This window comes from Parambassis ranga, chromosome 9 (genome assembly GCF_900634625.1).
Source record: "Parambassis ranga chromosome 9, fParRan2.1, whole genome shotgun sequence".
NCBI lineage: Eukaryota > Metazoa > Chordata > Actinopteri > Ambassidae > Parambassis > Parambassis ranga.
Genome location: NC_041030.1, coordinates 17,778,175 through 17,793,381, shown reverse-complemented (window position 1 = coordinate 17,793,381; position 15,207 = coordinate 17,778,175). Strand labels below are relative to the sequence as shown.

Sequence of the window (15,207 nt, the reverse complement as noted above, 5' to 3'; positions counted from 1 at the left end):
GCAAATAAGTGAGTTTGAGAAAAATGTGCGGGCCGCACTAACGCTAAAGTTTGATGTCAATCACAAAATATCCGCCTGTGGGCCGCAAATGGCCCGCAGGCTGCAAGTTTGAGACCCCTGGTCTAATGACTAAGGCTGCATCAAATCCCAACAATGATATGTCACATCTGTGGTCAAAGTTCTGGTCATCAGCCAGTATAGACATTTCATAAAATGTCTTTTAATAACTCATCAATACTGGTACTTACTCCAGTAACATGTGTGAGCAGCAAGACATATGACATCACATATTTCTAAAGGATGTGCTCTGGTGTTTTTCTGAAATAAAATCCATACAGTGATGTGTTTTTCCATGTGTTTTATTTCTTATTAATTTCATATTATAGTCTTTTAATGAGATGATAATGGAAAGGTGCCAGGTTCACACTCAGTGTATAAATCTGCAAAATGCAAGGAGATTTCATAAGACGTCAGAGCTGCAGGGAAAACATTTCACATGAAAACACACGCTGAGGTCACATGAGTGTGACACCTGTGGAGAAGGAAACGTGCCCGTAAAAATACTCGGTAGTCTGCGCACATGCGCTCTAGCTGCGTGCGCGTCCCCGCGACGGCAGGCACGCGAACCTCGAACAGAACTTCCTGTTTCTGTCCTTCGGTTTCAAATTAATACATTTCTAGTTGCTCATGCATTAGTAGATAATTTATGGCCACATTAGATGGACAGATGCATTCACGCTACTTTTGGTGTTCAGTCCTTCAGTACGGGCTGTGAGCTGCACTCGTGAAAACAACATTGTTTTTCTGAATTCACCGGACAGTCGTGTCATCGCAGCTGTAACAGAAATGCCCAAATGTCCCCAGCTGACTTCACCTCCGTGGACGTTTCATCTGGTTTCTCCCAGCATGCAGTTCCCCCTTCATCTGTTTCACTTTCACTTATAATCAGTGTCGATCCTACGCGCGGAAGAGCACACGGTAACTGTAAGATTTCTGACACATATCACACACACACACTTGAAAACTGTGAGGACTGTATGATTAGACATTTTGTACCAGCTCAGTCTGAGTGAAACGTGAGTTTTGATCGTGATTCGTGACCATAAACGAGTAGAAATGTGTGTGTGTGAAGTCGACAGTGTTGCCTTATGGCTCCACTGTCTTCTTCCAACGTGTTTGAATGGCTGCAGGTTGATAAAGTGTGCAATATCAATGCTGTAAACTTAACACATGACAAATTTTGTATTTCAGGTGAGAGGACTTCCTGCTTTTCCAGCCACCATGTTACTGGCTCCTCTCCTGCTGCTGTCTGTCCTCCTAAGTCCCTCCTCTGGGGCTCAGCTACCAAATCAAGCCAAAGACCTCCCCATAGCCACCAACGGCCAACCCTTCCCGTGGGACCGCATGAGACTCCCCCAAACCATCAGCCCCCTCCTCTATGACCTGACCATCCACCCTAACCTGACCACCCTTGACTTCACCGGCGTGGTCCGCATCCAGCTGGATGTGCATGAAGACACCAAAACCATCATTCTTCATGCCAAGAACATGCAGATATCCAGCGTGCTGCTCCTGGCACCCGAAGGCGTGAAGCCCCTGCAGGTGTTGGAGTATCCTCGCTACCATCAGCTGGCCCTGCAGTCAGACTCGGTGCTGACCAAAGGTAGGAAGTATGAAGTTCAGCTGCAGTTTGCTGCCAACTTGTCCGACAGCTTCCACGGTTTCTACAAAAGCAGCTACCGCAGCAGCAGTGGGGAGATCAGGTAAGGCCGCCAAATGTGTTCATCGTTTATATGGAGCAAATGCAGGAAGGTGACAGAAGGAACTTTAGTTGTAATACAATTTTCTCAGGGTGATGGCATCCACACAGTTTGAAGCAACCTTTGCTCGTGGAGCGTTCCCATGTTTCGATGAGCCTGCCTTCAAAGCCAACTTCACCATACGGATTATACGGGAGCCACGCCACATAGCCATATCCAATATGCCTAAGGTCAGTGTAACAGTATAGCAGAGTCACATTATTCAAGTACAGAATAAGAATCAGCTGCCTCACACACTCTGATGACATCTCTTAGGTTAAAACCGTGGAGCTGCCGGGCGGCTTGCTGGAGGATCACTTTGACACCACTGTGAAAATGAGCACTTATTTGGTGGCTTACATTGTGTCTGACTTCCTGTCTGTGAGCAAGACCACCCAGCACGGCGTCAAGGTGAGACGCCTGACGGATGATGCTCTAGTCGAGAACCTGTTTATGTAGAGATGTAAATGTCTCTTTCTTTACTGTGCGTTCCCATCAGATTTCAGTCTATGCCGTCCCAGAGAAGATCAGCCAGACAGCTTTCGCATTGGATGCTGCTGTAAAGCTGCTGGACTTCTATGACGACTATTTCAATATTCCTTACCCGCTCCCAAAACAAGGTCAGTAATACATGTTATTACAAAGCAAGATGGGATTACTACATTTATGCCCTGGCTTGCGCACTACTCCACCATTTTATTTGGCAGGATAATGGGAGGAGTCGATGTTTTTTGTACTAATACAATATCTTTGATCAATGCTGTCATCTTGAACAGCTCGTACAAGCCAGCTGTATATAAAACGTATTCTTTAGAAGTATAGAGAAACTATTGTGTTATAACTGTGACAATATTTGTGATTTACTAGTGTACACATCTGGAGAAAGTTAAAGAAAACCTCAGCTCAAGTGCCACTTTCGCATATTCGATATTTCATCTTTCATATTTTAAAATGCATCGGCACAGATATAGCCTGTCCACACACAGCACTCTCTGAATTGACTGTGGTCATTGTCCTTTGTGTGTACATTCAGAGTCCAGTAATGAGTTTCTAATGATTTAAAAGTTGTATTTGCTGTGTGTACCTGATCTTTCCTGCAGATCTGGCCGCCATCCCTGACTTCCAGTCCGGTGCGATGGAGAACTGGGGATTGACAACCTACAGAGAAGCCGGCCTCCTCTTTGACCCTGAGAGGTCCTCTGCTTCTGACAAACTGGGCATCACTAAGGTCATCGCCCATGAGCTTGCACACCAGGTAGCCTGCTTGATTAAAAATTAAATAAATGTCTACTAATAAATAGCGTCAATTATATGAGCGTGGACTTCAGTGCATTAAATGCTGTACAAACATGTGTTTCCAGTGGTTTGGGAACTTGGTGACGATGGAGTGGTGGAACGACTTATGGCTCAATGAAGGTTTCGCCAAGTTTATGGAGTTCATTTCCCTCGACATCACCTACCCAGAGCTGCATGTGGTGAGAGCTGAGTGTAGAAAACTCAGAGTTGATACGTATTTATTAAAGTATTATGTAACGACAACTGTCTCCATCCACACTTTCTCTTAGGACGACTTCTTCTTGGGCAAATGTTTTGAGGCGATGGAGGTCGACTCTCTCAGCTCCTCCCACCCGGTCTCCACCCCTGTGGAAAACCCCACACAGATCCAGGAGATGTTTGACGATGTGTCGTATGACAAGGTCAGCCTTGTTCTGAAGATAGATACTAGAAGTATTAGAAATCATCATCAAATCATATCCTATGTATATAAATCTTAATTTGCAGCCTTGCCCCTGTGTTTTGTAGGGGGCTTGTATTCTGAACATGCTGCGGGACTTCCTCACTCCAGAGGCCTTCGAGATCGGCATCATCCGATACCTCAAGCGCTACAGCTACCAGAACACAGTGAACAGCCACCTGTGGGAGAGTCTGACTGATGTGAGCTATGTGTCACCTATACCTTAATTATTCAGGGTTAGAATAGTGTAAATATTGTTGGATTTTAGTGCACATTATTCAGAGGCCACTCAATCAGAAAAATGTGATAAAATGATTTTTTGGGTTTTAAACATAATTGCTGTTGCTATATTAACCTTTCTGTTTTTTTCCTGCCCTCTTTTGTGCCTTTCACTATCAGATTTGCAACTCAGATGATTTGGATGACGGTCGAATAAAGCATGTTGAATTCTGCTCCAAACGCAAAGTCCCATCTGCAGCCTCTGTAAGTGTTTCTGCTCCAGTAATCAGTGGCCCCAAATCACCCTGTCTGACCAAAGAGCTGTACTAATAATGTTAAATCATTTGTTATGCATCTACATATGTGTGTGTGTGTGTGTGCATCCACAGAAGTGGTATTCCGGTGATGAGTTGGATGTCAGAGCCATCATGGACACCTGGACACTGCAGGAGGGCTTCCCACTGGTCACTGTGGAGGTCAGAGGTCGTGAAGTCCGACTCAGTCAGGAGCGTTACCTGAAGACTGATGACCCCTCCCTCACTGAAGGGTAAAGCTAGTGTCTAAACAGGTTTATTTATATACTGCTACAACCAGACTGTTACAAAGTATATTTCGTGTGTTGCTAGGTTCCTGTGGCAGATCCCTCTGACGTACATGACCAGCACCTCCAACACCACCCACCGCTTCCTGCTCAAGTCAAAGACTGGTGAGTATTTTAATGATAGGTATTTATAAGTGAGGACCTTTATCTCCTTTATCCACACTGCCTTCCTGTGCAGATGTCCTGTACCTGCCAGAGGAGGTGGACTGGGTGAAATTTAACGTGGACATGAGTGGCTACTACATGGTCCACTATGCAGGCGAGGGATGGAACTCTATTATCAAACTGTTGCACCACAACCACACGGCCCTGAGCAGCAACGACCGAGCCAGCCTCATCCACAACGTCTTCCAGCTGGTCAGGTCTGTCAAATGACAACAGGTGAATCTGACTTTGCTGTTTATCCTGAATTATTATTTCACATTGCATTGTGTCTTGTGGGTGTTGCAGTGTAGGGAAGGTGAGGCTGGACACGGCCCTGGAGCTGTCTCTTTACCTGTCCAAAGAGACTGAGATCATGGCTGTGACTCAGGGCTTTGGAGAGCTTGTACCTCTCTACAAACTGATGGAGAAAAGAGACATGACCGTGCTGGAGAACCAGATGAAGGTTAGTAAAGATATATAAACTGATGTTCAGTGTAACTGACTGTTGACATGAACTGATAAAATGTCCGCCTGTGTTTCTCAGGGCTACATTGTAGATTTGTTCCGTGGGCTGATTGATCGCCAGGAGTGGTCCGACTCTGGTTCTGTATCTGAGAGAGTGTTGAGGAGTTACCTGTTGCTCTTTGCTTGCGTCAGGAACTACACTCCCTGCGTGACCAAAGCCACCGAGCTCTTCAAACAGTGGAAAGACTCTGATGGCAACATGAGGTTAGGGATCATACGTTCAGAGCTCAGATTTCAGATCAAACCATTACTGACCTGAGGGTCTTTACTTTCAGCCTCCCTGTGGACGTCACAATGGCTGTGTTTGTGATTGGAGCTCGAACACCAGAGGGGTGGGACTTCCTGTTCGAGAAGTACCGCAGTTCACTGCAAATGTCTACCAAGAGCCGCATGAAGTCAGCCATGGCTATCAGCCCTCTTAAAGACAAGCTCAAGTGGTGTGTAGATTATGAGAAGTGGGACACCTTAGCAAGTCCTATTAAAAGAAAAGAAACTATCATTTGCATTTCTTTTTCTGTCTGCAGGATGATGGAGCAGAGCCTCAGTGGTGAGATCATGAAAACTCAGGACCTCGACAGCGTGGTCGTCACGGTCAGCAAAAACCCGCATGGCTACAAACTGGCCTGGGACTTCCTGCAGGCCAACTGGCACACCCTGATCAAGAAGTCAGTCAGCCCAGCTACACATACAGTCACTCACAATTCATAATCAGCCTTATCATTGTCAAAGAATTTTGCATGCATGTGACATTTATGATGCCATTAGTGCTCAATATTACAGTACTGATCTGGGTAAATGTGAGTCATATGCAAAAATATCACTCACTGTGAGACAACGACCAAATGTGGTAAATCGAACAGCCTAAACTTAGCACAGTAGTGCTGCAAGTGATCCTAATTGGATGAGATGGTAGAGAGGAGTAAGGATAGACCCACAAATAATTTGATAACCTCCAAAAAAAACAGGAAGTGTTAAATTCCTTAGAAATCTTAGGTCGCCACCAATGTCAAAAGCCAATCTACACCCTTGGTTACTGAGGTAATAAATCAAGTGAGATGTAAGGTAATTTCCTCATACTTGGAGGCAGCAGAGTCTCCCCCTGCTGGCCACATGAAAGAAACACAGCAGAGCACGGGCTTCAGTTTTCAGATCGTATCATACAGTGTAGGCCGTTAACAGCTACAGTTAATTGTGTCTTATTTGCCTTAATTTCCACAGGTTTGACCTCGGCTCCCACTCCATATCCTACATGGTTACTGGGGTGACCAACCAATACTCTACCAGGGAGATGTTAGATGAGGTGAGTAAGGCTGTGTGTCAATACAGGCTCCAATTGGACATAAGAACAAGGAGCTATGCTTGGTGTTAATGTTCAGTACACAGCATTACTTTTGTGTAACAGTGTTTCAGTTAACTCTTTATAGCTTGGTTGATTGATTTATATGTTTCTGCTTACGCACAGGTGCAAAGCTTCTTCAGCTCCCTGACCGAGGAGACCGGCTCAGAGATGAGGTGCATCCAGCAGACTTATGAGACCATTGAGGACAACATCCGCTGGATGGAAACAAACCTTCCTCTGCTGCAGGCTTGGCTGGACAGACGCTACCACAGGGTGAATCATGAGGATTTGTAGGAATGGGGAACATTTCAGTCTTTGTCAGACTTGTTTTGCCTCTGAGGTGTAAAAGCAATAATCCCAACTGAACCTGGACTCCAAATAACTAATTCCCCTCCTCTAACCCAAACTCAACGTGTCATGCAACAGATGCTGTTCATGGATCTGCGCCTCATTTAATATGCTGTAACTGACTGACCATGACCACTGACATTTGTACACCTCTATTAACTGCAGACTTCAATACAAGTGCTGTTCAAAGCAATGTTGTTTTCCCAGATCGACTCAGATTTGACCAATGAATGTGAATGAGCCTTAAAGAATGCCTTAAATAACCTGTATATGTAAAAAGGACATTCAACATGATTTAAATTATTAAGTGTATAAATAACTAGCTACAATTGTATGATAAATTATATTGCAGAGATATCTGCTCTCACTGTCTGGACAGCTCAGACAAATTACAACAGCTGTTTGTGATTAAAATAAATTAGCTCAATGAGGGAATGTTACGCAGCAAACACACGAGGCACAGCAGGTGTGTTTGGACAATCAGAGTCGATCTACAGTGAAGATGACGTGCTGTTTATATGAATATGCTATAACGAAGGCTAATGCCAAAATGTAGTCAGAATTGCATTAACTGTCTGGTAAAATGCTGCCCCCTCTGTTAGTAAGTGGTATTAATTGTTGAGTCTTATTCTTAAAAGTTCAATTTAAAGTAGTTTAGCTTCCCAAAAGTTAATAATAATAATATTAATAATAATAATAATAATAATAATACTTTCCCCCAGAGGAGCATCAGAGAGTAGAGCAGTAGAGACGTCACTTGAATACACAGATCATGCACAGCGCTGAAACCACAGGTGACAGAAGTGTGATCAGTGTATTGTTGCTTGTCTATATGTGTGTGTTTGTAAGTGTGTGTGTTAGTTCCAGTTTGTATATTTTGGGTTGTGTGTGGTTTTTTTTTTTTTTAGAAGTTTGAATTCTGAATGTTTGTTAATTCAATTCTATGCATATTGTGTGTTGTTGTACCAATTACAGCTGTTGTCATGTTTTTAGGTACCAGACAACAACATAAAACTAACAGAAAGGCTTTTATTAAGAAAAACTATCAACAGTTGCTATAACCGGAATTCAAATTAAATATCAGCATAGCAGGAAGGATTAATGCATTTGTTCATTTTGTACACTTTTTTGTGACACAGATATAAATGTCAAATCTGGATTAAGAAAAATTGGATCAATAAAGTTAATTTGACCTTTCACGTGTAGTTCACTTCTGTCAATTATTTGATTGGATCACTTTATGTTCACTTGTGGGAGCTTGTAAGGATGTAACCTTTGTATCTTTTTACTCTCCTGAGCGGCAGGTAATATTTTTCCACTTGGAGACTTTACATTTCCTGGTTTGTGCTGGTCATGTTATAGATGATTTTTAGTCACACAACACTCAGTATCGAGTAAATCTTAAAGGTACATCTTACATCACTATTTCATTATTTTTAGGAGGAAGGGGAAAGGGCTGTCGGGCAAAAAAAGGGGAAGAACTGTAACTTTACCTTTAACTGCTTGACTCTGAGGAGCTCTGAGACTAGAGTGTTCTTGACCTGAGTTAATGGAAAACAGGCCTCTTCGAATGTAAAAGTGTATTTTATGGCTGCTGTTCCTACTGTCAGTTAGGACCTTGCAGAGAAAGGTAGCTGTTACTTTAAATCCTTTAATGTTACCATAAATTCTTTTCATGAACCTTTGATCGCAAACTAATAAAAATACTGTTAAACCGACAAAACACACACACACACACGTGTGTTTATATGTGAACATATAGACTGTGTATTTATATATATATATATATACACTCAACAAAAATATAAACGCAACACTTTTGTTTTTGCTCCCATGTTTCATGAGATGGACTTGAAGATCTAAACTTCATTCCAGATACACAATATTACCATTCCTCTCAAACATTGTTCACAAATCTGTCTAAATGTGTGATAGTGAGCACTTCTGCTTTGCTGAGATAATCCATCCCACCTCACAGGTGTGCCACATCAAGATGCTGATCTGACATCATGATTAGTGCACAGGTGTACCTCAAACTGCCCACAATAAAAGGCCACCCTGAAATGTGCAGTTTTGTCTCACAGCAAAATGCCACAGATGCCACAAGCATTGAGGGAGCGTGCAATTGGCATGCTGACAGCAGGAATGTCAACCAGATCTGTTGCTCGTGCATTGAATGTTCATTTCTCCACCATAAGCCGTCTCCAGGGCGTTTCAGAGAATATGGCAGTACATCCAACCGGCCTCACAACCGCAGACCACGAGTAACCACACCAGCCCAGGACCTCCACATCCAGCAGGTTCACCTCCGAGATCGTCTGAGACCAGCCACTCAGACAGCTGCTGAAACAATTGGTTTGCATAACCAAACAATTTCTGCACAAACTGTCAGAAACCGTCTCAGGGAAGCTCAACTGCATGCTCGTCGTCCTCATCGGGGTCTTAACCTGACTCCAGATCGTCGCCGTAACAGACTTGAGTGGGCAAATGCTCACATTCGATGGCGTCTAGCACGTTGGAGAGGTGTTCTCTTCACGGATGAATCTCGGTTTACATTGTTCAGGGCAGATGGCAGACAGCGTGTGTGGCGTCGTGTGGGTGAGCGCTTTGCTGATGTCAATGTTGTGGATCGAGTGGCCCATGGTGGTGGTGGGGTCATGGTATGGGCAGGCATCTGTTATGGACGAAGAACACAGGTGCATTTTATTGATGGCATTTTGAATGCACAGAGATACCGTGATGAGATCCTGAGGCCCATTGTTGTGCCATACATCCATGAACATCACCTCATGTTTCAGCAAGATAATGCACGGCCCCATGTTGCAAGGATCTGTACACAATTCTTGGAAGCTGAAAATGTCCCAGTTCTTGCATGGCCAGCATACTCACCAGACATGTCACCCATTGAACATGTTTGGGATGTGCTTGACCGGCGTATACGACAGCGTGCACCAGTTCCCACTAATATCCAGCAACTTCGCACAGCCATTGAAGAGGAGTGGACCAACATTCCACAGGCCACAATAGACAATCTGATAAACTCTATGCGAAGAAGATGTGTTGCACTGCATGAGGCAAATGGTGGTCACACCAGATACTGACTGGTTCTGAGTCCCCAGACCGCCAATAAAGCAGAAACAAAATGCACATTTCAGGGTGGCCTTTTATTGTGGGCAGTTTAAGGTACACCTGTGCACTAATCATGATGTCAGATCAGCATCTTGATGTGGCACACCTGTGAGGTGGGATGGATTATCTCAGCAAAGCAGAAGTGCTCACTATCACACATTTAGACAGATTTGTGAACAATGTTTGAGAGGAATGGTAATATTGTGTATCTGGAATGAAGTTTAGATCTTCAAGTCCATCTCATGAAACATGGGAGCAAAAACAAAAGCGTTGCGTTTATATTTTTGTTGAGTGTACATGAAGGGTTAACAAGAGTATTATTGAATGTGTTAGAGGCTGATAAACATGCTGGGCTTTGCTCTCGTTTACGTGTACACACTCCACCCCTTTCATCATCACACCCAACAATAAAAACCTGCACTCTGCTCCGGTGAGTTTGGCCTCTCAGTATTACACCTGAGAGGAGAAGAGAAGAGAGGAGAAGAGAAGAGAGGTCACTGCACTGAAGGTAGGCGCCTGAATGTTTTTCTTCCTGTTGTTGGAGACGTTCTTCTTACTACACTCTGATCCTCATTTGGGAGCTGTTTAATTGTTCTACTGTCTTGCCGCCTGTTTTAATGTCTGATCATGAGAATTTTGACCTTGTCTACTAATCATGTGATTTTTTTTTTTACATTGTTTGATATTTAAAGTAAGTCATCAACATTTAACCATATTCATTTATCATAATCATGCTGAGATGCTCATGTGCACACATGAAGGCACACATTAAACACATTAAACTGATCAAAAGCTGTAATAACTATTCTGTCATAAAGCTAACCTTCAACCTCCTCTTTGACACACGTGACTGCAGCAGAGCCTGGGTTTTGATTCATGGCTGTTTTTTTTAGCATTAATCTCATCAGTATTAACGATTACGGTTTGGTTCTGATAACTGTACAGATCAATCCATTTCTAAATGTCGTAATTCACGAACAGCTTTGCGCCTACGCATATACTGTGAGCAAGAATTTGTGTAATCGTCAACATGGCGGTTTGCTACACATGAGTTTTGGAAGCTCGAAATGTCTCTGCATCTTCACCTCATTTAACAAGACATGGCAGACATGGTGGGTCACATATGGGCATCTCATGGTTATCATCTGTCTCGCCTCAGTTAGGAAAACCACTTTCACTGATATGATAATAGCTCAGAATTAGGTCATTTGGTAATGACCTTAAGGTCCACTGTACATTTATGTTTCAGGCTCTCTGACCTCCTTATAAACTATTGCCTCAGTGTTCCTACTAATCATATGTAGAACAAATGTAATCATTAGATCTTTGCGTAATACAGCCAACCACTGCAGAGCAGATTACTATACTGTACTTTACTACTGTACATCAGTGAGATGGAAGTTTCCAGGTGAAGCATTTATGAAGGGGGCACAGCCTCGATATTCCATAATCTGTCTTTTTGTCTTTCAGGACTGTTTGGTGCTTTATTCCTTCACTTCCATTGTGTTCACATAAGTTTAAGGATGCTTCCACCCTATCTAGAGTAAGTTTTTCCATTTTTAAGTTTCCTTTTGTTTTGTTGGCACAAAATTCCTCATTAGGCTTAGAGTGATGTTATAATTCTCATTTATTAGAGCTTATTAAAACGCCAAAACAGAAGTGGTGTCACAGCCAACAAAAAAAAATATGATGCTGCTATACATTTATTTAAATGCTTCTCCTCTTCCTCCTCCTCTTTCTCTTCCTCCTCTAAGGATCTTCCTGGGAGTCACAGGCTTCGGCCTCTGCATCATGTTCTGCATCACCTTCTGCAGAGCATGCACTCGCTTTAGAGAGGAGCAGATAGAGAGGGAAGTGGCGAGACGCACCGAACACGACGGGCACCCTCGGTCCATATACGTCATCCCCTTCCCTCGAAGCATGTCACGGCAGAACAGTGAGGGTGGTGGCGAGCGAGGCAGCAGCCCTCCACGTTATAGCACTGCTGCCATCTGTGGACCTCCTCCTGCCTATAATGAGGTGATTCTAATACAAAACTTTACAATTATTATGTTTAATTGTTTATTATTTTAAACATTAATACATATCTGTGTTTTTTTGTTTCAGGTATTTCAGCAGGGATGTAAACCTGACGACCCTCCTCCTGCTTACACAGAACAAACCATTCCTGTGTAATACCACCCCATCACTTACATGCAGCACAGGCACAACCATAATGCAGGATGTGTGCCTGTGCTGCACCGCCTCATGGACTTATCATATTTTTTATTGTGAACATGTTTTTTTTTATTATTGTGAATCAGAGACACCAGGCTAAAAGCTACAATGCTGTAAAAGAGCAGCACGTCCTCCATCCATCTCCCCCTGAACCACTTAAAGAGATTTTATTCCCATGTTGCATGATTGTTAAAACGTGTGCATCACTTCACTCATCTGGTGTTGTCACATCTACCATGGAGTGTTTGGTTAGATGGTACGTCTCACTGTTTGTTTATGAGTGGATTATCTTTCATAAAAATTACACATCTAGGTTCAACTAACATACACCTGAGTTGCATTCAGGGTCCGTTTTGAGCAGTTTTTTTTTTAAAGTGAGGGGGATGGCGTCTTCCCAAATGATGTGGCTGCATTAAAAGAGCCAGCTGCTTAAATGAAATGTGTAAATGAGCAAATCAAAATAAAAAAAAAAGTTTTAAAAACTCAGGATAAAATGTGATATTTATGGTAGCGGGTCTACTTAAATGTCTTTAAATAGAAAATGCACAACATGTTTGCATGCACTCCAAAACTATACGTGTAAAGTTTCAGCTGAGAGCAAGAGGTTAATTATGAATTATGTATTATGAATGTTGTTAAGTTTGATGATATTGTCCTATGTTTGAGTGAAGAATAAATTGAATTTGAGATGAGTGAAATAAAAGTTGATATGTGTTACAAATATATTGTTTTGTTTTGGAACATTTGATGCACGTTCATTGCTTCTTTCTCACGATTCAATGGAAACACGCTCGCTTCTGTAAAGCCACAGAGTGGATTTTGCTCTTGCAGCAACATATCAGGATCTTTTTCCCTTCACTCTCTCTTCTCTTACACCAAAAACCTTGACACGATCAGTGGTGGAGGAAGTACTGAAGCTTGGTACTTAAGTAAAAGTACAAATACCCAGCAAAATATATACTCAAGTAAAAGTAGAAGTGCTACGTCAACAATCCTACTTAAGTAAAAGTCTTAAGTATGTTTTAAATGTACTTAAAGTATTAAAAGCAAACGTACTCATGCACTGAATATATATTATTGATTTCCATTGCAAAGGATCTGAACAGGTTAAAATAATCAAAGAAATCATCTTGAAATAAAAATGGACAATGTGTAGTTAATTTACATTTTCAGTACAAGACAGCTTTGAAATGTACCCAGAACCAGCTATGGACATGTCTGTGTGTCATGAGGCAGGCTGTGGGCATCAAGTGAATGGAGAGGCATTCCGCATTTTTACTGTGTAAGTATTCCTGCTGTAGATTAATGTTATGATTAATGGTAATCAGACATTAAAGGTAGGGTAGGAGATTTCATTCTGATGCACTTTTTGTTAAATTAGCGTAACTTCTCTTTACAGTCCGATAACAACCGGTTAGTTTGTCAGTTTCGCATTAAAACGAAGAATATGAATCATCTGTGGAAGCTATAAAACTCTAAAAACATCAGCCAATCCTCCGGGTGGACCCTGCGCAGAGTATTGGCTGGTTGTCGCTCTCTTCCTGCTCTGCGCGCACCAGAGAGGTACGTGCATGATGGCCGAAGTCACAGACCGCAGCTCGTCTTCAGGTAATGCGCGTCCATGTGATTGGGAGACGTGGCTTCGGGGTGAGCTCGAGAACTTTCCAAATCTGGCTGACTCTCACTGAGTTTTCAAAATGTCCTACCCTACCTTTATGGATGGATCTGTGTTAGCAGACAGTAACTAACTAGTCAGCTAACTGAGCCAGAAATTATAGAAACACAGCTGGCAGCATGACGCCATCTTCATGTTTGACCTCAGCACAGCTGTATGAACACAACTGTATTCATAAATGTACTTGTAACTACAGACATTGTAGAAATGTAGTGGAGTAGAAAGTACAGCTAATAGCTGCAAAAAGTAATGGAGTAAAAGTATAAAGTATGCACTATTATTTTTACTTAAGTATAAATGCATATAAATGTACTTAAGTACAGTAACGAAGTACAAATACTTAGTTACATTCCACCACTGGACACAATACAGCACATGTTGTCCATATACTTAACTCAGCTGTTCTGGACTTTGACTGGATTAGTCAACACTAAATCTAACTTGAAGAAACAACCTTCTAAGTAGTCGTTGGACAATTATGCATCAACACATCATACATAGATAAGGTAAGGATACGTCAAGATAAGGTGTTTATTGTCAAATAATAAAGCATGAGGTTAAATTTACACACCGTGTAGACAGGCTGACATGCTGCCACACATGGGCTGACATGCATCCCTGCCATGCATACATGATCTGTCATCTTATATATGCCACAAATACTTGGACATGTTACGTCTAGGTGTCTCATCATACAGTAGTGGCGTCTGCCAGAAGCTGTAGGAGAAAATCCATTTATACACACTGTATCTTTACAGCAGGCTGCTATCACTTACAAAGTGCAGGTGTGAGCTTAAGTTCCTAGAATATCTTTCTTCCTGTGCTCCTTTTAGAATCAGAGAGGAATGTTATGACTCTTCTTGATTCATGATTAAACCAGTAAGCCTCTAAAGGAAATCTGTAGCCAGAAATGATGAACCGAACAGTCAAAGGAATGCTGAAACTGCAGGGGATTGTTTTGATAGTGCAAACTAAACTAAACACTAGAGGGCACTGTGTAGTTGTTCCAAAGGACAGTGAAGTACTTATAGCTCGTTTTTAAATACAAAATGTAAATACAACATTTTTTATTAAACATGTAAAGGGGGCATGCATCAACAAAAACAAAAGGCAAAGTTAATATTGAGTAGTTTCATATTTGATAGAATATTATTATTAGCATCATCTTTTTTGGCCTTTTCTACTGTATCAGAAAGTTGAATACAGTACCCGCTGTCTCTCACACCTAATTATATTTTCCTGGAGTCCCGCAGGTCACAGAGCCATTTGTCTCCTGATCACACCTTGAGGTTGACCCCCTGGAGTGTGGGATACAGCTCAGGGGTTTGGATACAATTCAGGATCTCCTTCTGGAGTCTGTTGTGTATTGGAAAAGTCTAGAGATCAACATTGAATAGCAAAAGGCAGAGGATCCGTGACCTTGGTGAGAAACAAGAGGTGGGGTGTTGCAGGGAAGTGACCTCAAAGATTAAAGGA

General features: G+C 42.3%; 1 protein-coding gene across 2 annotated transcripts; it reads left to right on the top strand.

Moving 5' to 3' along the window:
- The first annotated feature begins 639 nt into the window (after positions 1-639).
- On the top strand, positions 640-7,907 carry LOC114441573 (endoplasmic reticulum aminopeptidase 1-like). Of its 2 annotated transcripts, none has more exons than XM_028414561.1 (19): positions 640-978; positions 1,252-1,763; positions 1,852-1,990; positions 2,076-2,210; positions 2,299-2,419; positions 2,900-3,054; positions 3,161-3,274; positions 3,365-3,496; positions 3,603-3,734; positions 3,934-4,017; positions 4,143-4,300; positions 4,380-4,459; positions 4,533-4,716; positions 4,805-4,961; positions 5,043-5,227; positions 5,299-5,460; positions 5,548-5,688; positions 6,242-6,323; positions 6,486-7,907. In XM_028414561.1, exons 2-19 carry the CDS (start codon positions 1,282-1,284, stop codon positions 6,654-6,656), a joined length of 2,814 nt encoding a protein of 937 aa, XP_028270362.1. In that variant the 5' UTR covers positions 640-978; positions 1,252-1,281; the 3' UTR covers positions 6,657-7,907. The 2 variants fall into 2 exon arrangements, with proteins under 2 accessions (XP_028270362.1, XP_028270361.1); XM_028414560.1 differs by having other exon boundaries at positions 640-984.
- The last annotated feature ends 7,300 nt before the right edge of the window (positions 7,908-15,207 follow it).

Excerpts from the sequence above, each read along its gene's own strand:
- LOC114441573 (XM_028414561.1), top strand. The coding sequence starts at position 1,282 with ATGTTACTGGCTCCTCTCCTGCTGCTGTCTGTCCTCCTAAGTCCCTCC. Across the intron at positions 3,055-3,160 it reads CCCATGAGCTTGCACACCAG|TGGTTTGGGAACTTGGTGAC; the intron begins GTAGCCTGCTTG and ends ATGTGTTTCCAG. Across the intron at positions 4,460-4,532 it reads CCTGCTCAAGTCAAAGACTG|ATGTCCTGTACCTGCCAGAG; the intron begins GTGAGTATTTTA and ends CTTCCTGTGCAG.